The sequence below is a fragment of the Triturus cristatus genome, chromosome 7 (assembly GCF_964204655.1).
Source record: "Triturus cristatus chromosome 7, aTriCri1.1, whole genome shotgun sequence".
NCBI classification, from domain to species: Eukaryota; Metazoa; Chordata; class Amphibia; order Caudata; family Salamandridae; genus Triturus; species Triturus cristatus.
In genome coordinates this window covers 461,140,868-461,163,361 of record NC_140590.1, presented here as the reverse complement: position 1 = coordinate 461,163,361, position 22,494 = coordinate 461,140,868, and the positions used below count along the sequence as shown (strand labels likewise).

At 47.5% G+C, this 22,494-nt stretch overlaps 1 protein-coding gene across 2 annotated transcripts in view; it reads left to right on the top strand.

The window, feature by feature from the left end:
- WDR45B (WD repeat domain 45B) overlaps positions 1-22,494 on the top strand; it is a 524,626-nt gene that overhangs the window by 307,857 nt on the left and 194,275 nt on the right. For both annotated transcript variants that reach the window (XM_085616786.1, XM_085616787.1), the window contains 2 exons: positions 7,877-7,964; positions 8,217-8,311. In XM_085616786.1, coding sequence (XP_085472912.1) covers positions 7,877-7,964; positions 8,217-8,311 — 183 coding nt within the window. The remainder of the gene's footprint in view (positions 1-7,876; positions 7,965-8,216; positions 8,312-22,494) is intronic.

The window sequence follows — 22,494 nt, the reverse complement described above, 5'->3', positions numbered from 1 at the left end:
TTGGCGAACGGGATATCCGTCCCCGTTCTGACAGAGTAACCCGCCTTCAAAGATCTAAATCAGGCCCACTGTCTGTGACAGTACTGCACACACTAGGGGTGGCTGTACAGTCAAGTCTGTCAGTGTGGCAGCGGGGGTCAGGTGGGTGGATGAAGCGGTAGTTCCGGGGAAACTACTAAGGCTTTAAGCGCTCTCCTGCACAGTGAGATGGTCATGATTGGACTGCCAGTGAGAGACTGGAGCAGAAATAAATGAAAAGGCTGCGGCTCCCAGGGCGGACTCCCAGGTCTCCGCTCAAGTCACGCCCGTGAGCTGACAGACACACTCATGGAATGCTCCTCAGTCCTGTCATAGCCGCACTGCTGCAGCGCATGGCCACGTAGGACTCGGAGCCATCTACCTGTGCAACCCCGCCACAGCTTTGCCCTAGCCCTGTCACAGAGCTAAAAACGCTTGATAATGCATTTTAATGCGGTGATGCGGACCACCCATTAAAATGCATTTGTCTGATGCGTGGTACTTGGCAGGGCTTTTTCTTACGAATAAAACCAAGCAGTTAAGTCTACCTAAAACATATTATTGGACACTACCCGCTTTTTGAATAACAAAAAGCTCTTAAAGTCCTTGAAACTGCTGCAATCCCGGTGAAAGTAAACGTCAGCCCATTATAGGCTGCAAAATCAAACAGAAGAGAATTTTGTACAGCACACATCCTGAATTCATCACATTTTGTAAGGCATTCTCATATATGATTATGAACAAAAAGGAGGCTCAGTTTAATAATTTGTCCTGAGATTTAACAATTTGGTCAAGCAGGAAAGCTAGTAATTATCCCCTTTTTTCTAGTTTCGCACTGTGGAATTGAACCATTCCATGTGTGTCACTTTCTCACAAGTTTAATACGCTGTCTCATATTATTGGTGTTTCAAATCAGCGCATGGGTGAAAAGTAGGATCCACATTTTAAGCAGTTTGTATAGCGCAAAACATGATGGCCAAGGTCAAACGACTGCTTCATAACTGCCCCAGAATGCATTACAGCTTTCTTTTTCAACAGTTTAGGGCATAGGGACAAAAGAGCGCTTCATAACTAATGCAGACTACATTAGTAACGTAGTCTGTCTTAGCTATAAAGCACTCTTTTCCCCTTTCCCTTTGCAAGGTTTGCACTATTTAAAAAATAAACGTATAATGATTGCACGCTTATTTTCGGCAGTTTAAATACCGCGAACGTTGCACAGGAAAAAAGGAACGCTTTAACGGTTATGAAGCGCTCCTTTTTTTTTTCCCTTTTGCTTTGCAAGGTTTGTGCTATTTAACCTGCTAAAAAATAAACGTGTAAATTGTCAGATCGAGACTCCTGAGGATCGGAATGATGCACAAGGGGTCCACCTCCTGTTATCCCCAGCTCTTTTATTAATAACACACAGAGCAGAAGGGTGAGCAGGCGAGGGAAACCGTAGTGGGAGAGGGAACAGCAAGGATTTAGAACCTGTAGGAAACCAGAGAATATACATTAATACTGCTCAAAATCTGTCGCTAAACACAAGGTATACATTTGCAGATAAAGATGGTCAGACTACCATAAGTTTCATAAAATGGGTCAATACATTCAAGGACTTATTGCCTGCCGATGCCTGTAAAAACAAAGCAAAAACATCAACTCTTTTCTTTCTCACAGAACACACATTCATTTCCACAATGAATCATTTGACAATTGCTGAGTAGACATTCTACATACCTCATAATATAAAAAGTAAGAACAAACAATAGAACAGGGGAGTCTTGAAAAGGAGTGTTCCAGCCAAATACCTTGGTTACTCCATTGTAACAGATAACACCAAAGAGTAAACTTCCTGTAAATACTGAGTCTTTACAAAATGTATTTTCCGGGGGCGTGGCCGGGCAAGATGGCCGAACGGACGTGGAACGTCTCGGCTCCCGGTCCGCGCACTATTCCTGAACTGTTTAACGCGGCTAATCAACGCTTTGCCAGTAGAGAAGCACATCGACGAGGAGCGGGAGATGCAGGGCATAAACTGAGAGCTTAAAATTGCCTCACTTGCACTCCTAAGACCAGAAACAAAGCCTCGCGCCGGAGCTCACCAAAATGGCGCCCACTACCCCGAGAGAGTCGAAGCAAGCCTCAGACCGGTGCAGTGTACAGCAGACAGTGGTGGCGACTAAAATACTACTTTCCGAGGCTTGGGAGGAAGACCGCTGACACCACGAGCACTGTGGACCTCGGGGAGGGGGGGACACCAGGCCACAGAGATCGCTAAAGCAGACCCCACAGCATTACGGGGTCACGTGGGCTGCCTCAGGTATGTGTGTGGCAGGTGAGGAGATCGAGGCGCAACAACATATCGGCCAAACGGGTTAGAACCCAGGGGGCCTGTACAGGGGAGACCAAAGCCCGCCACGATGAGCACTTTCACGCGCCTCGCCTGACCTTAAGATGGCGGTCAGGCTGTGACTACAGGCGACGATTCCTAACTCTACCCGACCTAAGGCCCGCAGCCCAGCTCCCGGTAACACAGACTTAGCGGATAAACACCAGGGATCCTCTTGGCCTGCATGCAGCAGCGGCGTCGCCCCGCGGTCAAGACCCTAGCATGCACGCACGGAAGTAACCGGGCAGCATCCTCACTCCGCAAAATGGCACCCAGCGAGCTGTGTGGGACGACTCTCTTCTAGTGACGGCAAGGCAATCCACGGGCTGCCTCAGCAGTACCACCCCAACCGCCGCAACCAGGGGAGAAATCTGCAGCCTGCTGACCTGTCAAAGGCCCTGTAGAGGAAGCACTGTGCGCCGGACACGCACTCACAGCTGAGCACCACAGGACCACGCTGCAATCCTGGGATCAGGTGGGTGGATATTGACAGGAGGTCAACCGGAGACCTCCAGGAGGGAGGTCGCAGCGGACGGTTTACAGAGCACCATACCCCAGGACTGAATCCGGTGCGGAGCGATCCACTTGCCATGCCTGACCCTAAGATGGCGGACAGGCTGCCATCCCAGGCATTCAAACACTGATTCAAACACTGATCCCCCAGCTCCGGGCAGTCCCCACGGTGACAGGGACAGGAAGATGGAATAGAAGACAGGATACCCGGCCCGTTCACTGCTACACCTAGAAGACACCTCGCGGGCCCGCACCTGCTAGCCATTGACACGCATCACACGGGGCTCGCAGGTGCTGAAGGTGGTGACGTTCAAAGGATAAGCGATCTACGATTCCCACCCAGCCGGACTGCAGCTCTAATCGTGCCCCTCATAGCTGGGAACAAGGCAGGTGCCAATAATCACCTCACAGTCAACCTTCAACACAGAGGTCTCCACTGTTGGAACCCCAAACCAACACGTCTCTTTTGACACAGCATTAGGGGTCCTCCCGGATCCGCCCTTATACCGCCAAAGAAGACAACGTGTAAGGCACCAAACAGGGTCTCGAATTTCTTTGCGCCAGTGGATAAGCATCCACCACCGGGTCCCAACGAGAGGGCGGACAACATGGTCCTAACAAAAGAGGACTACTAGACATGTTTAGAGACTTTAAAACGGAACTCCGGAAAGACCTCAGTCAGGACATTGATGCTGCGATGGAACAACTGCGGTCCGACCTGACAGAAAGACTGTCCTCCCTACAACAGGATGTGGACTCAGTGGGCACAAGTGTGTTGGACCTCGAGGCACACACCCAAGAACACGACAAATACAGCACCGAATTGAGAAAAGATGTTCGAACCCTCCAAGACCAACTACATCAGACACAACTCAAAGCAGAAGACCTCGAGAATAGGGCTCGGAGGGAAAACCTACGGATACGAGACCTGGAGGAGGGAGTGGATGGTCCTGACCTGGAAGCCTTCCTGGAGGGTCTTTTCGCGGAGATCCTCAGGCCCCAAATTCTCAAAATAATACTAGATTGTGTCCACTGAGTGGACGGGCCAACGACAGGTGAAAAACGCCCGAGAGACGTGCTAGCTAAGTTCCACTCTTACCAAGTAAAAGAAGCAGTGCTCCTAGCAGCCCGGAAGAAGGGGGCCATCTCCTTCCAGGATCATTCATGCTCCGTCTACCAAGACCTAGCGCCAACCACCTTGGCTAGGAGGCAACTCTTCAGACCCATCACCTCGAAGCTGCGAGACGACAAAATAAGGTATAGATGGACATACCCGTTTGGGTTGAGCTTTGAGTTCAATAATAAACAGCGCCACATCTCTGATTTGAAAGATGGGTTGGAACTCCTGGGACTCTCCCAAGAGGAGCCGGGCCCTGCCCACACCAAAGCGCCAGAGAACATGAGGAGCGGCCCCTCGGGGTCTCCCTGGTCCACAGGCCCTTGTAGGAATTGTAAATGAGACTCGGGAGAGTACCTTCTTAATATCGCCCACGAATACGCAGCGGAGCCAAGCAGACAAGCTTATTCACCACGGCAACAAGACAGCAGACGCCCACCTATGTTCCACTGAAAGCGACGACAATCGGAACTGCTACCGATCCCCGCGGGGGCACCTGCCCTGCAACAATGTCAGCATACCGAGACACCTTCAGGGCCACCACTCTGATCTGAATATTGCTCCTGGTGATCTACCGCCAGTCCGGTCTACTGGTCGACCAGCGAACTGAGGAACTCTGCTCCAGGCGAGACAGGATGCATTATTAATACTGAAGCCTGGGAGACCACTCGGCTACGGTTCTCCCCTGCTGCTTCCGGAGTCCTTCTCCCAATTGCCCCAGAGATCCAGAGTCTTGTCTGGTTGCCCAGGCCTTGAGATCACCTCAGACGCACGTGGGCCAAAGAGCAATTCAGAGACATGGTCCTGCTGGCAGAGACGAGGACAGTACCCCTCCATAAGTTGACTCACACATCTGAAGATATAGGTCTAGCCGCATAACACTAGTAAATGCAGCTTCAAGTTATGTTCGGGATGGGCGTGGACGGGGACCTCGATCGTACCGTCCCCCCAAGATCCTGTGTGGTCTTCTCTTTCCCCAGCTGGGAACATGTCCGCGGTTCCACAACCGCGGTTTTTGGTAATGTGGTTTATCTTTTATTTGGGGAAGAGGGGAGGGCAGGGAAGGGTGATGGTGGCGGCTATTTAATGCTACATTTCGGTGGTTTAGCATGTTACGACTTACTTCCGGGCAACATTCAGACGTGGGATTTGCTCCACTCGAGCCGAACCTGGCCCAACGACATAATGCGACAGTGAGCACTCGTAGAGAGGCAGAGATGCCCAAGCTAAATAGATGGCCATAACCATAGGCTCATGGAATGTGAAGGGGGCTTAACTCACCCCAAAAACGCCAAAAGGTCTGGAAATATCTCACCGACCAGCACCTTGACATAGTGGCCATACAAGAGACCCACCTTTCTAGAGCTGAGGACACCCGCTTCCAACATAAGCAGTACCCACTTATATATAGATCCTCTGCTCTCACTAAGCATAAAGGGGTGGCGCTCCTCTTTCATACCGCTATAAAATTCCAACAACTAGATATCTAGACCGATAAAGAAGGCCGCCTAGTAATGGTCAAGGGCTTCCTGAAAGGTATATAATTCTGGATGTCTTAGATGGATCAGGCCATGTCGGACGCTCTCCAGGCCATATGCCTTGCAATATTTGCTGACCACGATATTCAGTATCCTCCTGGAGTTGTCTACCACACTGTTGGACATGGCCTTATGCCACTTGAGCCTGGGAATGATTTCCGACCAGATTATAGTGGGGTTACCACGCGATCTTGCCTCCTCTATCAGACCCCGCCAGATGTTGCTGAGGAGGTCAAGTGCATGGATAAGGTATCTGGGTGCCGGGCAGGTGATGCGTGCAGCCTGTCCAGTGTTGCGGAAACTTGGTCCCACCCTATCCCAGGGTAACCCCACTGTTTAATGTCTGTGACTGCTGTACCCCCGGTTCGTTGGCCGCTACTGTGGTTTCCCCATGTCTGCATCCTGTAAATAAAGGAGTGCCCGTCCACCCACACTGTTCTGGGCCAGGCAACACAAAAATATGTCCGTCAGTTGTTTGGCTGTGGCGAGCCTTCTGCCATTTTACAATAGTTGGGGTCTTAACATATGTTTTGTGTGCATTGGAGCACCACCTGCCCACTTCTTTGATGCTGGCTTAGGGTAACATGTATTTTGTCAATGTCGTGGCCGCCCCGCTTTCTAAATGTGTGGTAACCAAATGCGGAGGGGGATTATATCTATCATACCGTCTTACTGTGCTCGGTGTGAGAATTTGTTTGATTAGTAAGAACAGGTTTGTTCTGGCAACTCCCACAATTGCTCAGGAAAATATGTCATTCTCCGCTAGGCGTCCGGTGTCAGCCTTCTGAATTTGCCTGTCTGGGTACGAGAGCGTGTATCTGCCAATGAGTTCTGTATCCCATGGGCGTGCCCTGCCCTAATGTCAAAGGTTCCCCTCAGGCTGCAGCCTAATCATGCACTTCATCAGTCTCAGTATATCAAGGCAGGTGGCCGTGCCCCTGTTTATATATAGCCTGTACCACTCCCATGTTGTCAGACCATAGAGTGATCTTCATATCCCGCTGCCTCGCTTTCTACAGTGTCATGGCTACCACTATGGGGAATAGCTTGAGAAAGGTGATATTGGTGGTGATGCCTAGCTCATGCCATCTCCCGGGCCACTGCCCGGCGCACTACTCCTTACCCAGTATTACCCCAAAACCGTGGCTGCCAGCTGCATCTGTGAACAGGGCTATCTGCTTGGACATGACCCAACCTTTCCGCCATATGAGGAGTCCATTAAACTGGGTCAAGAAGGAATCCCACATGGCCAAGTCCTTTCTGACCCCAGTCCCCAGCCTAACGTGATGGTGCTTCTCCAGTCTGATCAAGCGCCTTGCAAACACATGCCCTGTCGGTATGACCCTCGCCACAACTTTTAGCTTGCCATTCGTTATTTGCAAATCTCTGAGGTTTGCCTTTTCGTTACTGCACATTGCCCTGATCTCCTCCCTTATTTCAGTGACCTTAGCCTCCAGCAGCCTGGATATGCCAGCTACAGAATCAAGCTCAATACCCTGGAACACTAGCTTTGTGGCGAGGCCCACAGTCTATTCCGCCAGCAGGAGACCTCCCAAATCCTGAGCTAGACCCTAAAAAGCCCTCCGTTTGTCCTTGCAATACAATCGCAGAACCTCATTTTCTTCAATGTGGTCTGATCATGTGGGGACAGTGCACCTTTTAAAACCCCTTGACACCTTTGTGTGGTGCGATGTAACCCCTTCTATTGGGTGGGGGTTAAAAAAAAATACCTGTTCACACATTGGCCCATACCTTTCGTGCCAAACCTGGTGCGCTTTAAACCTTGAGGGAGGGGAGGGGAGGGGAGCGGAGGCATACTCCCCTTTTAAAGTAGGCGTCGGGGGTGGGGGGAGCACCTAAAACAAGTCAAACCAGTCCTTACGGGTCAACAGTGGCTGTTATGGCGCTGGCCCTCAATGCACCCCTTTGGGGGTGTCCTCTGCAATTTCGTAAGGCTCTCAGTTCTTGCCTCTTTTCAAGTATTTGCTAGACAGAAAGATTTCACATTGCCTCACCCCAGGCCATGAAGCCTTATATGTGTATAAGCACTTAATCAAATTGCAAGTAGAATAAACTAGCAAATAATGCACTTGTTTCTCCAGGATTAGTTCACACTTGTATTTTGTAATATCGTTTTGAAATTACTGATTTCCTAAACTAGTTTTACTATCTGTATTCACGAGGCAAGCATGGCAGCCCGGTTTAATTTCATAAGCTATCACTATGTTGCAGCTTCTGAAGGGGCAAAAGTTTTTTTAACGTTCTGCGTGGATGTGTTTTTGTTCTGTAATAACGTCCTCTTTCTTACTCTTTCAGTAATGATATGGGATGATTTGAAAAAGAAGACGGTCATTGAAATAGAATTTTCAACAGAAGTTAAAGCAGTGAAACTACGGCGAGACAGGTATGATATGGACAGTAGATTTATGTGGCTCCCTCATATATCAGACACCTTTGTTATAAGATTACTGAAGCTTTGGAATTTTTAAAACATAAATGTAATCCATTTTTGAATTTAACCTAGTATGGGTATCTTCACTCGCTGAATCATGAGAGTTAACTAATACTGGATTTGTTAAATTTACGTCCATGTTTAAGGCTGTTTCAGACTTTTTCTGAGATTCTTGCTGACGATTTGCTTTCTCTATTATCCCAGGATCGTGGTGGTCCTCGACTCCATGATTAAAGTGTTCACGTTCACACACAACCCTCACCAGCTGCATGTCTTTGAAACCTGCTACAATCCGAAAGGTAAGTGGGGTTGTCCTCCCTTCCATCCCTTTGCAGCTCTCTGGCTACGAGTGGGGAATTTCAGTTATTTAAATGCTTCTAGTTGGGTAAAACCTTGTTTGGTGTGGGTTTTGACAATGCAGCTATCAAGGAGACCTATAGGGTCAGCTTTTGGTCCGACCCTTTCAAGCATTGCAGTTCTTCTACCAGCCTCTTGGCTAAGCCCATTTTAGTATTCATCGCCCACCTAATGCTATTGGCTATTTGAGTGTATCCTTCTGCCTTCTCTATGCTTTAAACTACAGAAAGGACTACTTTACAACTAGGAAGTATTCAATAAAATGTTACTTTTTTTTCTTGGTTGGCTGTAATGTAGTTATTCTACATATATTAGCTCATTAAACTCAAGCCTATCAGTTTTGCCAGTGCTTGTTTGTGATGTGCATAACCAGTGCCTACTTTGTAAAAGAATAAGTACCTGAGCCCAAAGCTCTGTACAGAAACCTGTGGCTGGTGCTATTAATTGTCGGCATGCTGAAGACCAAAGCTATGTAGTTGTTGGGCTCGCACATGCAAGAAGGCTACTCCGGATCAGCGTAATGCAAAATATGGTCCAACTCTTGACATCCCCAATGCTGCTTGCCATAAAGGTATGGAGTTTTAGGGTGACCAAGCAAGAGAAGGGGTATTGGGAAAGGAACAGCAAGGAGAGAGACCTGTAAGAAAATCATTTTAAACACAGTAATTCAAAATCTTACGCAGTCTTCTATCATGTAGTGACTATGATTAGTACCTGTTCCCATGTAGTAAAATCTCCTAGGTGCAGTGTACAACCATCTGTGCAATATATGTGGCAAAGGGTTTCCATCATATGGCTGTAAACCTGAACTGAAAACAATAGAGTGTGAGTCATCCTATAGACATGCTTCTCATTACTCATATATACATTTTTGTCCATACATACTGGAACTGACATGCGTACCACAAAACAAGGCATTTACGTCTTACACCAGAAATAAACCATAATATTATCCTTAATAACTTGGTTTATAGAAATATTCAGTCTCAAACAAAAAGTAAAAAGTATATAGTTATAGCACAACAAGAAGCGTTGAGGTTAGATCTTGACCTGGTGCTGAGTAACACCTTCTATATCCAATAGTTTTTAGAGCATAGAACCCTTACTCAATGAAACAAAATAGTTTTGAACATGCTTCACAAGAACACCAAATAATCCTCACTGTGGGGCAAGAGAGTCTTGAAAACAATAGAATTTAGCACATGGTAAGCCTTAAAAATTTTGAGCACAAATGTTGGCAGGATTTAAATGAAGGCAATACGATAATCGTAAACTCTCATCCGAGCGCTGACCCGGACAACAAGTTGCGCGCATTTATGCGCTGTAGAAACATGAAAACCCTTCATCTGATGGGCATCAAACAAAATGCAGCGTAGCTCGCGCTTTCGATAGACCACCGCGCTTTCGATGGACCACAGAAGACAGTACATGCGGCATCCAAAGGACAGAATCCTTCCCTACCTCGGAGCCGTCGTGTTTGGCAATCAGCGATACTGGAAAGGAGCCCGCAAATATCGCTACCGGGGCTCTGACAATGAATGAAGCGCGAAGGAATTATCTTCCCCGAATCCCACAATAATCTCCTGTGGCCACAAACCATGCGCCTCCAAGCCACAGAACTGGAACAATAAATACGCAAGGCAGCCGAAATGCAGGAGCCCTTCTTATCTCCAGCCCGACCATCAGCTGCAGATCATTGAGGCATAGGAAACATGGGATATGTAGTGCTGAAGGCCTTAGCAATGAAAGAAACAAAAAACATGTAAATCATATGTGTATATACATATATCCAATGAAATCACGAACCCATACTGGAGTATACATATATCCAGGACGCTGTAGGCACCTGGAATACTATTTCCTGACAGTAGTCTGGAATCCACCTCATGCCTCTTTAATTATCTACCAGACACTCCCTGCACCTTATCTCCAGCAGGTTACTTTTTTTTTTTTGTGCAAAATATGTTTATTGATTAACATTATATATCGCTCAATAGTAATACAATCAGGAGCCTTCACTTACGTAAAACATCCTAATGCACAGCATTCCTTATACAATCATGTCCACTGTTACCTGATGGTATACAAGCTGAATTACCACTCCCCCTGCAAACCTTGCAGGGTACTACCTAGAAATTCCACCATCATATTTCCGTATTAAGTCATACTGTAAGCATATGAATAGCAAGAACCTTACTCAAAAGCTCCATTGCGTAATCAAGATAACTAACACAAAATCTAGAACCTGTACCATGTTACATCCCCTCTCCCCTCCCTCCACCCCCTTCCCACAACTCCTCCGGCATGACTTATTCGCTGGATACATACCAAGGCACTCAATTCTTTATAAAGTACACCTTAGACTTTCCCAACCCAGGACCACTGACAACCCAAGTGAGATAGTGTCTTTTCCCTCAACACCCTTCTAACCAGATTCAGGGGAAGGCAGGCTTTGCGCTTCTCCAATCTCCGAGTCCGCATCCATATCAGAGTCTGCGGATTTCAAAAGTTCTGCGAATGCCCCCCAGGCATGGGCTGAGTCCAATGCCCTATCGCCAGCAGGTTACTTTATTAACCCTTTTTGACAGTTTTTCTTTCTTTCGCTCTCTTTCCCCTTTGGGCGTTTTCCCCCTCTAGGAAAATGTCTGATGAGAAAAAATAAGTCCTGGGACCCAAATAGGAGTGCCGCTGGGCTATAGCAACCACTGGCTCAAATTAAGCACCATGCATAACTAATCATAGACTGACATTTCACATCACATTAGCTAAATCTAAAACCTAGAAGTAAAAAGCAAATTAAGACAGGAGATAAAACGTTGACATACAAATGTATCCCTCTGCTACTCTATCGACATATTCATCACCTCACTTTCTTTTCATGATAAAATCGAACAATAGGTTCTTGCAAATGGAATGCAATGTTTTTGGATGTTTTATTTATACTGTGAACCACCCTATGATTATATTCCGTAAGTGTACATTTCTGTTCCCAGTGTTCTATTTTTTTTTTAGACAGGTGCATGCTTTCCTGAATATCTTCCCAGGAGAAGGGCCTTTGTGTTAAATACCCAAATATGTGATCACATGTACTTTGTTTTGCTCCAATGTCCTCCATGGATGAACAAAGATCCTTAAAGGAGTTGCTGGTATTACATTTTTTTTATATTACTACAGAATGTAGCATCTGTATAGTTTAACTTAGCTAAGGTCTTTTGGCCTTAAGGCATTGATTTCTTCTAAAAACATCTCGTTGAACCTTAGGTCACCTCTTTGTTTACTTCTACATTTTATTTTTATTCAGGTTGTTTTTATATAGCACACTCTAGACCCCAGACTGGGTGGTAAAGAACTGTACATCATCGATAAATAAACAGCAAGTTAACAGTCAAGCGAATAGAACAAATAGCCTTGTTGTGTAGTTCCTACTACTCTTTAGGATTTGCACTTAGTTTGGACAACATAAACTAGGGGCTTGGTGTGAAGACTGATTCTGGACACCCGAGCAGTACATGTTGGCCAAATAGCTCACAGTGCCACTGTAAGCCCCCCTAACCTACCAGGCAGCAAATGGTTTCTGGCAACCACTGAACATGACAACTCTGACCCCTCAGGGATCGTGGAAACAGTACAGAACTTTTCGCTCCATCCCTTGTGCTCACTTATTCTCCGAGAAATATGCAGAGAATACAAAGTGGGACGTTTCCAATAACATTCATTTAACCAATATTATTCTTGCATAAAATACGTGTGCTGCAATGATTAGTAGACCGAAGCAGATACGCGTGATTACAAGCACTAATAGCGTAAATAGTAGATAGAGTCTACCATGGTGCTAAAACAATGTATATATAAAGATATATAAAATAAGGCAGTAATCAAGCGTACTCCTACTTATGTGAACCCTACTCTAAAGTGTATATCGAGTGTGTGTAGGTGTAGAGCCAAGAATCCCCCTAAGTAACGAACCAACCCCATTACCTGATGGGATAGAGTAAAGGACCCCGTCTTGGTCATGTACTGGACACCCCTCACGAGATCTCAGACCACTGTTTGGTTTTCTCAGCATGCAAGGACCTTCGGTGTCAGCTGAAGTGTTTCCTCTGCTAATCTATCAGGATGCTCATCTTTTATAATGGAAAGCAGCCTTGCGATGTGCGTATAGATTAGAGATGTTATGTATTTAGATAGCCGTGTCTCCCCATGGATTGAGATATTTTTGATATTTGTACATAGTGCGAAAACAAGACCTTGTACATGGTGTTCAGGGCGTTGTGATAATGTTGTGCCAAGCTAGATGTGTAAACTAATTTAGTTTCAGGGCAACAGATCCAACGTTGTCATGCACGCAAATACGTGCACATGGTCACTGCTGAAAATATTATTTGTGAGGACAATGTAAGAAATAAGCTGCTTCGCTACATGGGCCTAACTTGGGAATATAACACCCACTCCTCATACTAAGGGTTGATATCTAAACATCTAACTGAAAAGCCAGTAGACAATTTCAAAAATATTAAAAAACTACTCTTAAAAGCATCTAAAAGCGGGCTTTCCTTTGAAAAACTTTTTTTAAAGTCTTTTAGTCACTATATCATTTGAGATCCCAGGCACTCAGAAAGCCATGGTACACAGAAAAAGCAGATGCTGTTTGGTTCATTTTGTTTAAAAAGAGAACAATTTGTTCCCACATGGAAGAGGCCAATTGTTTGTGTTCAGAGTGGTCGATGCAACATTGCTGTTGCACACATCTAAGACGTTCCCAGAGGCACGCCTCGTAGTATGTTTATGGAGCAAAGGTGATTTCATCCAGTTCCCACAGCAGCCGTTGAGGGAGCCGTTGTATACCCACAAGTTTTCTGCCTAGCCGTTGTTCGGATCACTAGGAGCGGAAGCATCCCATGGTGTCTCTAAGAATGCATTCATCATCAATGGAAAATGCTGGGGACAGCAATACGTAAGGGGTCCATCAGTACTTCAGTGTCACGTGGCCCAACTAATTCAGATCCGAGAAATATATCCAGGATGCATTCGTGGCTGCAAAGCAGACAGCGAAAGACAGGTTGTATGCAGTCAAGCCAGACCGGCCTGAACTATAAGAAACATTGCTTATTTAGTTCTTGAAGCTGAGGTGTGCTGAAGCACTGTACCATGCACTCACAGCAGCACAGCACTAGTAGTGCTATCTCCATTCCAAGTTGAACTGGGACGTCCATTGCGGAGCAGATAGAATTAAATCAGGATTCCCGCCACAAGTAGCAAGACAAGCGGCAGACCTCCAAAAATGCTTCCCAACACGGAGTGTATGAAAGATGGTAAATCTCTGAATCTGAAAGAAACACGTTAGTTATAGATTCCTTACCTTAGAATTACCCCCAGGCGTCAGACTGGATCCGGAAAGTTTTTCCGTCAGCAGTACCTCTGCGCGTCGGAAGGTGGCGTCAGTCGGCTCCGCGTCAGTCATCGGCTTCGTGGTCACCGGGATGACGTTGCGGCAGCTACTTAAACGCCGTCCTCACACGCTGATGTCAGTTCTTTCTTTTTTTGCACCAGTCAGCGCAGATCCGGAAAGAGCGGTACCTCCGTCATTCTCAACTTTTGTCGACTTCTTGTTTTGAGTCTCCGACTCAGAACAGGTGCACGAGGGATGCCCGGTTTCAAGGCCTGCAGTTCCTGTAACTGACTGATGTCGGTGACGGATCCGCACCGCGTGTGCCTCTTTTGCCTGGAGCACAACCACGACCCCAAGTCGTGCTCCAACTGTCGGTCAATGGTGCAGAAGGCTTTGCGGGAGCGGTCCTGAAAGCTGCTTGAACACCAACAGTTGGCTCCGCGCCGTTCGAAGTCCCGGTCAAGAGGAAGGTCGAGGGACCGGTCGCGGAGCCACCACCATTCCGGTTCGAAATCATCGAAGTCTTCGCACTTTGGGTCAGGTAAGTCGAAGCATAAGAAGAAGTCGAAGAAGCATCGTCGCTCTTTGACTTCTCCTCGTCGGTCGGCCAATCCAACGAGGCATGCAGGTGGTGCCACTCCCGCTTCTCCACACATGCAGCCCGAAGGGTCGATTTCGAGCTCCCCTCTCTTTCCGGGATCTGGAGCGCCCCTCCGCCCAGCTTCGAACGTTCTACAAGGCGATGCATGCCATCTTTGGGCAGACCGACCCCACCGGTGTGCCTTCAGGCCCCGCAGACTCGGTTGGGGGGCCTATGTCTACTCTGCCAGCGGGTCCGGCCCGGCTCCATAGGTGCCCCTTGGATCCAGGCCTGGATCGGCGCCGGTTGACCTCGTTACACCTCCACCGGCGCTGCTCCATCCCGACGTGGACACGGAGCCGGACCGTTGTCATCCGACGCCAGATTTGGTGCTGGGTGGGGTTTTTGTGCCCCTGTTCACCTGTGGCACCTTAAGGATGATGATGAGGAGGACTGGGAGGGGTCAGGTGACCCTTTAACTGACCAGTTGGATACTGAGCAGGACTGGAGAGAGGAACTGGGGGATGCCAGTGGTCTTGACACCTTTCCTGACCTTGGCATGTTGTCTTCTACCGTTGCTACGGAGGAGGGAGCGTCATACGCAGTGGTGTTGCGTGCGGCGGCCGAGGCTCTCAACCTCGAGCTTACTACGGTGGTGGTCAGGACTAACCTCTTGACAGAGGTGCTTCAACCGGCTGTGAGCTCTTCGGAGCACCTGTTGCCGTTTAATGAGGCCCTTAAAGACGTCCTTTTAGGCATGTGGTCCAGGCCCAACACGGGGGCTCCAGTGGACAGTATGATTGCCCGACGCCGCTGCCCGGCTCTGGGCGACCCACTTTCCTCTCCCAACACCCCACCTCCCACCCCTTAGAGCTTGGTAGTTCAAGCTTCCACCTCCAAAAGCGCCTTCACTTACCACTCCACCGGAAAGGGAATCCAAGAAGCTGGACCACCTTGGCAAGAAAGTTTTCCCTTCCACCAGCTTAGGACTGCAGTCCGTAAACACAGCATTTCTCTTGGGCCGTTATTTGCACTCAGTGTGGGATGCGGTGGCGCAAGTGCTGCCTCAGTGTCCGAAGGAGGCCCGGGCAGTGCTCTCCCAGGTTGTTGCCGCCAGGAGAGGTGCAGCAAAGTTTACAATCTGTTGTGGGCTGGACACCGCCGACTCTCTGGGCAGGACCATTTCAACGTCGGTAGCGCTTTGTCGCTACGCCTGGATGAGGTCCACTGGCTTTTCAGGGGATGTCCAGAACACCTTGATGGACATGCCCTTTGATGGCCATCGCCTTTCTGGCAACAAAGCTTCAAGGACTCACGGGCTGTGGCCAAGTCCTGGCGCCTCTCCTCCCGTCCAGCGCAGTCTGCTTTTGGCCCCTTACGTGGCTACGGAAGGGGTGCCCCACTATGTCCCACCCAGGGCCACAGGCTGCAGCAAGTTACCCGACCTTGGCGCGATCGGGACGTGGAAACAACCCGCGAGGTTCCGGGGGCCAGCGGGTGGGCCAGTCCACCAACCCTCTCTCTGCAGCAGCCTCCAAACCCTCCTAGTCAGACCTTTCAGGCCCATCAAACGCCAGTGGGCGGCAGGATTCACCATCACCTCCCCCACCGGCGGAAATAGTCCGAAGGGGCTACTCCCTCCCCTTCGAGACTACCCCTCCAGCCATGCCACCACGATACCACCCCATGTCCGAGGATCATCTGGCCCTTCTCCAACAGGAAGTTATGTCTCGCTTGGCCAAGAGAGCCTTCGAGCGTGTTCCTGTCCCAGAAGTAGGTCATGGTTGTTATTCCCACTACTTTATGGTTCCCAAGAAGGACAAGGACCTGCGTCATATCTTGGACCTAAGGGACGTCAATCGCTTCCTCCGGAAGGAGAAGTTCAAGATGTTGACGCTTGCTCAGGTCTTGTCTGTCCTCATCCCGCAAGACTGGATGGTAGCGTTGGACTTGCAGGACACTTATTTTCACATCCCCGTCCTGCCCGCCCACCGGCGTTACCTACGGTTCACATTAGGCCACAAGCAGTTTCAGTTTACCGTGCTCCCCTTTGGCCTTACCAACGCCACTCGGGTGTTCACGAAAGTGATGGTCGTGGTTGCAGCTCATCTGTGCAGATCAGGGGTTTCAGTCTTTCCCTATCTCTGACTGGCTGTTGAAGGCGGGCTCGCCCAAGGCAGTCGTCTCCCACCTTCAGACTATGGCCGACCTATTGCATTTGCTGGGGTTCTCCCATCAATGTGCCGAAGTCGCACCTGATTCCCTCTCAGAAGCTCCTCTTCATTGGAGCGGTTCTGGACACGACGCGGTTTCGGGTCTATCCTCCGGAACAGGAAGACCGGGATATTCGGGATATGATTCTGATCTTTCAGCCTCTATCCCGGGTTTCTGTCAGAATGACCCCGAGGCTGCTGGGCCTCATGGCCACCTGCATCCTGATGGTCGATCATGCCAGGTAGCATATGTGGGCTCTGCATTGGGACCTGAAGTCATTCTTGTGGCCCCGGATTGGACACGAAGAGTCTGGTATCCCGAGCTGCTCAACATGGCCTTCGATCCTCCGATCAGACTCCCTCTTCGGGAGGATCTTCTGTCGCAGCAGCAGCGGACCGTTCTCCACCGAACCTGTCCAGTCTCCACCTCCTTGCGAGGAGAATGAGCAGCGGCAGTTGACGTCTTTTAACCTGCCTCCTGAAGTCTGTGATGTAATCTTGGCAGCCAGGTGTCCCTCCACTAAGACGGTATACGCCTGTAGGTGGAACAAATTTATGGCATGGTGCACAGCAAAGTCTGTGGATCCCCTGTCAGCCCCTCTTTCTGAAGTAGTCTTGTTTCTTCTCTCTTTAGCCCAGCAGGGCTCTGCTCTAGGCGCTATTGATGGCTATCTTTCAGACATCTCTGCCTTCCTTCGATAGCCAGCTCAGCCTTCTCTTTTCAAGTCCCCGGTAGTTAACCATTTCCTAAAAGGCATAACGCATCTTTTTCCTCCAATCCCCTTCGTTATGACTCAGTTAGACTTGAACCTTGTGCTAAGCTATCTCATATGTACTCCCTTTGAGCCTCTGCATATTATTGGATCTCTCTGCTGCTACTTGCCTGTCTTTCAGAATTTGCGTTTCAGGTCTGGCTTGGGATTGGCTCAAATCTTTTCTAGAGGATAGAACGCAGCAGATATGGTTTCCTCCGTTCTCCTCGGCCCCAAGAAAGGTGACCACGGGAGTTCCGCAGGGTTCCACTCTGATTCCCCTTCTTTTCAACCTATATGCTACTCTCCTGATTTATCTAGCATAGGAGCTGGGATCTAAGATTATAGCTTATACAGATGATACACAGCTCCTCTTCACGTGGAAGGAAAACGACTTGTCCCCGGATCGAGCTAAAAATTGTCTTTCAATGGCCTGCACTGGCTCAGCTTAAGTGCAATGAGGACCAGTCTGAGGTACTTCTGTATGGGTCTTTTTCCCCCACAACTTAGGGAGGCTCTTTGGCCCACAGATTACCCTATGCCTAATTCTGTTGGCAATCCTGTTAAGAATCTGGGGGTCTGGTTCAGTGAGGACCTCCGGTTCTCTACGCAGATAAAGACTTGCCGGGAGTGTGCTTTGGTACATTGAAATCGCTCAGGAAGTTCCTCCCACTGCTACCCAGGCCAGCCAAGGAAATGGTGACTTGTGCCCTTATCTTGTCACGTATCGACTATGCCAACGCACTGTATATTGGCTTGCCTGGATACTAGCTGAAAAAATTGCAAACTATACAAAATGCCGCAGTTCGAGCTCTTCTTGGCATCTCAGGAAGATAGAGTGTAAAACAACAGCTATGGGACCTACACTGGCTTCCTGTGGCTCAGCGTGTCCAGTTCAAACCCCTAATTTTTGCCCACAGAGCTCTCCATGGATCTAGGCCGCCCTATCTTAGGAGATGCTTTGGTTTCTATGTCCCTCGAAGACAATTGCGTTTAGCCGAGCAGCGTTTAGCTGTGATACCCCGCTTTCTCCTTACTCGAATGGGGGGCAGTTCTTTATCTTTTAAGGCAGCTGAAGCCTGGAATTCCCTTCAATATGAACTGCGGAATACTCAAGACCCCAGGCTGTTTAAGAAGCAGCTAAAGACTCTGCTCTTTAATTAATCCACAGTTCCTCTCAGCTCCGTTGCATTGTCAGTTGGCTTTCGCGCCGGGACACCCTTGAGTATCCATGCACGTTATGTGTTAATAACATAACTGTCCTTTACGCCTTCTGACTCTTAAAACTGCTTTCCTGATAGCTATCACTTCTGCCAAAAGAGTGAGTGAGCTCCAGGCTCTTTCTTCAAAACCTCCTTTCCTATCTGTTCATCCGGACAAGGCTTCTCCGGATCCGTCCGTCCATCTATCCATCCTAAGGTGGTCACTACCTTTCACATCTGGCAGACCATTATTTTGCCCACCTTCTTTCCGTCTCTGCATCCTTCAAAGGAAGAAGAGAGGCTCCACAGTCTGGACCCAAAATGTGGTCTCTCCTTCTATCTGGATTGCACTAATCAGTTCCGGTTGGATGATCAACTTTTTGTTGGTTACGTGGGTGCAAAGAAGGGTCAGGCCGTACACAAACGCCCTATTTCTGAATGGGTCATGTTGTGTATTAAGGCTTGTTACTCTAGCTAAAAAGGAGCCTCTAGTCGGGCTACGTGCTCACTCCACCAGGGCGACGGCAGCCACTACTGCCTTGGGGGAAGGGGAGTGCCTTTGAATTACATTTGTCAGGCAGCCACGTGGGCATTGCTGCATACGTTCACCAAACACTACTGTCTGGACAGCCAAGTCCAGAGAGACAGCTTCTTTGGCCGTTCTGTTCTCCAGGACATTCTGGTGTGATATTGGTTCGCAGACCCACCACCGGGGTTGGTATTGCTGGGGTATCTATTCTAAGGTAAGGAATCTATAACTAACATGTTTCTTTCAGATTGCACAAGTTACTTACCTTCGGTAACGATAGATCTGTAAGAAACATTAGTTAGTTATAGATTCCTTACCGCTCCACCCATCCTCCCCGTTCTGCGACCTGATTTCTAGGGTTAAGGATATCCTTTCAGGGCCCTAGTTTTGTGCACCAATATTCAGTGTCTTGCATGGCTCTGCGTTTATGGCACGGAAAGTCGTGTATAGAACTGACGTCGGCACGTGAGGGCCGCATCTTAATCCCGGCGGCCACGACGCCGACGACGGACACGAGGCCGACCGATGCCACCTTCTGACACGGAGAGGTACTGCTGACAAAAAATGTTTCCGGATCCAGTCTGACGCCTGGGGGTAATTCTAAGATTAGGAATCTATAACTAACTAATGTTTCTTACAGATATATTGTTACCAAAGGTAAGTAACTTGTTCATATCGTCTGAAAGGTGCTAACCAAACCACAGCCGATGCATTAAAAAAAAATCCACTATTCCTTTCGCATCAGACATATTAAAAATACAATGGACCAGCTCCCCAAAATGCAGCGGGAAGTTAATGTGGACTAGTGTCTGTATCTCAAATGAGGAAGTTATAAACGTGGAGATCAGTCGGCTCTTTGGCTGATGTTAAGGCCACATCTTTTTGCAAAAAGTATGTTGGCAACATTAATTGAAGACCATAGCTCTGCCTCCCTAACTGTGCGGGCCGGTGGAAACAGTACTTATGTACAACAAGTGACTATGGAATTAACCATCACTCGATAAGTGATTCCGCAGCAACCTTGATCATTTTGCATCAAATAGCTCCCATTCGAGAGCAGCCTGAATATAGGATGAATCACAGCAGCTGGAGAACACTACAGATAACAAGACAAGTTTGCTACTGAAGCATTGCATGATCCGTGGAGAGAAATGTCCTTGCAAACCAAGGAGCCGCTGAAGGCATCTTTACAGTCGGAGCCACTAAGAAAAACTTCTGTGTCCCCATTCCTTCATCTAAACCTGATCACTAATTCCCAATACTTGTGCACATATCCTTCCCTTAGCTCTTCATATCTGCCTATGTTGGTATTGGAGATAATATTGAAAGGTTGTGACTGGTAGGGTGTTGTAACCATGGATTATCCTGTCAGTGGAGGCTGTCTCAGCCACGGTGAAAGATAATTGGTCTAATTTTTCAATGTCAACATGGTATACTTTGCATCTCTGCGTGCCATTGCTACCTGTCTTTCTATTAGATCGTATGCCAAAAACAGCTTTGTACTGTTGATGTAACGCTATGGCACGTGGCCAGAACATAACGTTTGTAATGTCCAGCTCAGTATTACTATTGACCGTAATAATGACTGTCAATGTTGGTTGTAATATAGATTTGTATTGCTTTATTATGTCAATTGCGGAATACTTTGTTGCCCAGTGAATACATTCTGGATGATAATGTGGTCATAACATTGTCAGCCAAAGCCTTTTCTAAATTAAGCCTATCAATCTTGCGCAATCTCTCAGCAGCTTCCTGTTGAGAAATCCTCCGCAGCTTATTGTATATTCTGTACAAAAAGCGCTTTTGACGTGGATTCCAGGGCCTAATAAATAATCCCTGAGATCCATGTAATCAAATACATGGGACATGTGTTATTTCACCTGGGAGAATGTTGAGGTTTGTAGCCAATCTAGGCATAACTTCCCAACACTGTATGCCGTCAACACCCGAATGTTCTGTTTGTACATATCAATGATCGGGCCTATTGATCGTAAACCCTTCGGTGTAACCCAGAAATCTAGATTGACACCCGTTTGTGTCCACAGGCCAAACCAGCCATTCCTTCCAATTGGGGTCTAATGAATTGAAAGAGCCATTACGTATCATGGTATCCATTGTATCCTCACTGAAGTGTGTAAAGTGCTGCCAATTCTCGAAGGGTAGAATGCAGGAATACGCAGTGTTTTCTAATCCTTTATTTTTGCTATACCAAGAAATGAAGTTTGTTGCACTGTGTTGTTCAGGAAAATCATTTGATGTGGTATGAGGCATGCTCTAATTAAGGCCTGTGTTCCCTTGAACCCACCAATCTTTTGTCCCCCAGATAGATTTTGTGTCTATCGTGTCTTTCTAAAAGTCAAAACCCTTTATAGACAGTTGAGAAACAAAGGAAGCAGAGTATATCAGCTTGGTGTTAGTTAACATATTTTTCTTTGCAGGTCTAGGTGCAAGCCTATAGTAATACGAGGCTGGGTCTGATGTTTCAAACCTGAAAAATAAGCACATTTCTGTGCAAAAGCATTAGAACTGCCTCTCTGCAGTATTGGGCAGTGTTCCCATTGTGTGTAATTATAAACCGGACGTGAGATACTAGCTTTATGTAAAAAACGGTGACCATAATGCCGATAACAGAACATGTCTCCAAAGTTACTCATGCCATCATACAATTTATCATTAGAAAATGCAGCTGATTGCTCTAGATCTGAAAACAAATTATGCAGTTTCAATGTTCCAATCATCAGAGAAAGTAATAGAGTTGATGATGTAATTTAAAGAAATTTTAAACAAACAAGGAATTTTTAAAAGTTCAGTATGACCACACACATAATACGTTAGATATCCTGTCCCATACAATTCCTTCAGGAACTGGAACTGCTGTAATGTTCACCAGGGACAGGCTCCTCAGTTCACGGCGTGATGATGCATGTGGTTTAAGAACCAAGTTCATGAGTTGTACTGCAGAGCGTTCTGGGAGAAAGTGTCCATTCAGAAGTAGGAAAAAGACGGTCACTGTACCAATCCAAAGTACCAGGAAAAGTAATCCGATTGTAATCCAGAAATGTATCCAGGGAACAGCGAGTAAGTCTTTTTCAGCCAGAGATGGAAAGCATACACTCGCAGCTTGAAAGGGGGAAACGCAGTGTTGGCAGCTCAGGTTCACTTGGATCTGCTGAGAAACCGTCGGAATGCACGAAGTAGCCAGACGCCATCTGGTCTATTCTTGGCAGCTCAGCAGGTTTTGTAGAACTGGTAGATGACTCGATCTGTGGCATATTTACATAGACATCGTAAATTTTTGAATTGAAAATTCGGTACTTGTTGACTGTACATTTTTGTTTCAACAGGGAGAAATATCATTTCATTGTCGTCTACAACTTCTCTTTGGAAAGTGAAGTCTTCCGTCGTTATTAAAGCTTCCATCTGAACTTCCTGTATAGTAGCGAGAGGAGTACGGTGGCTA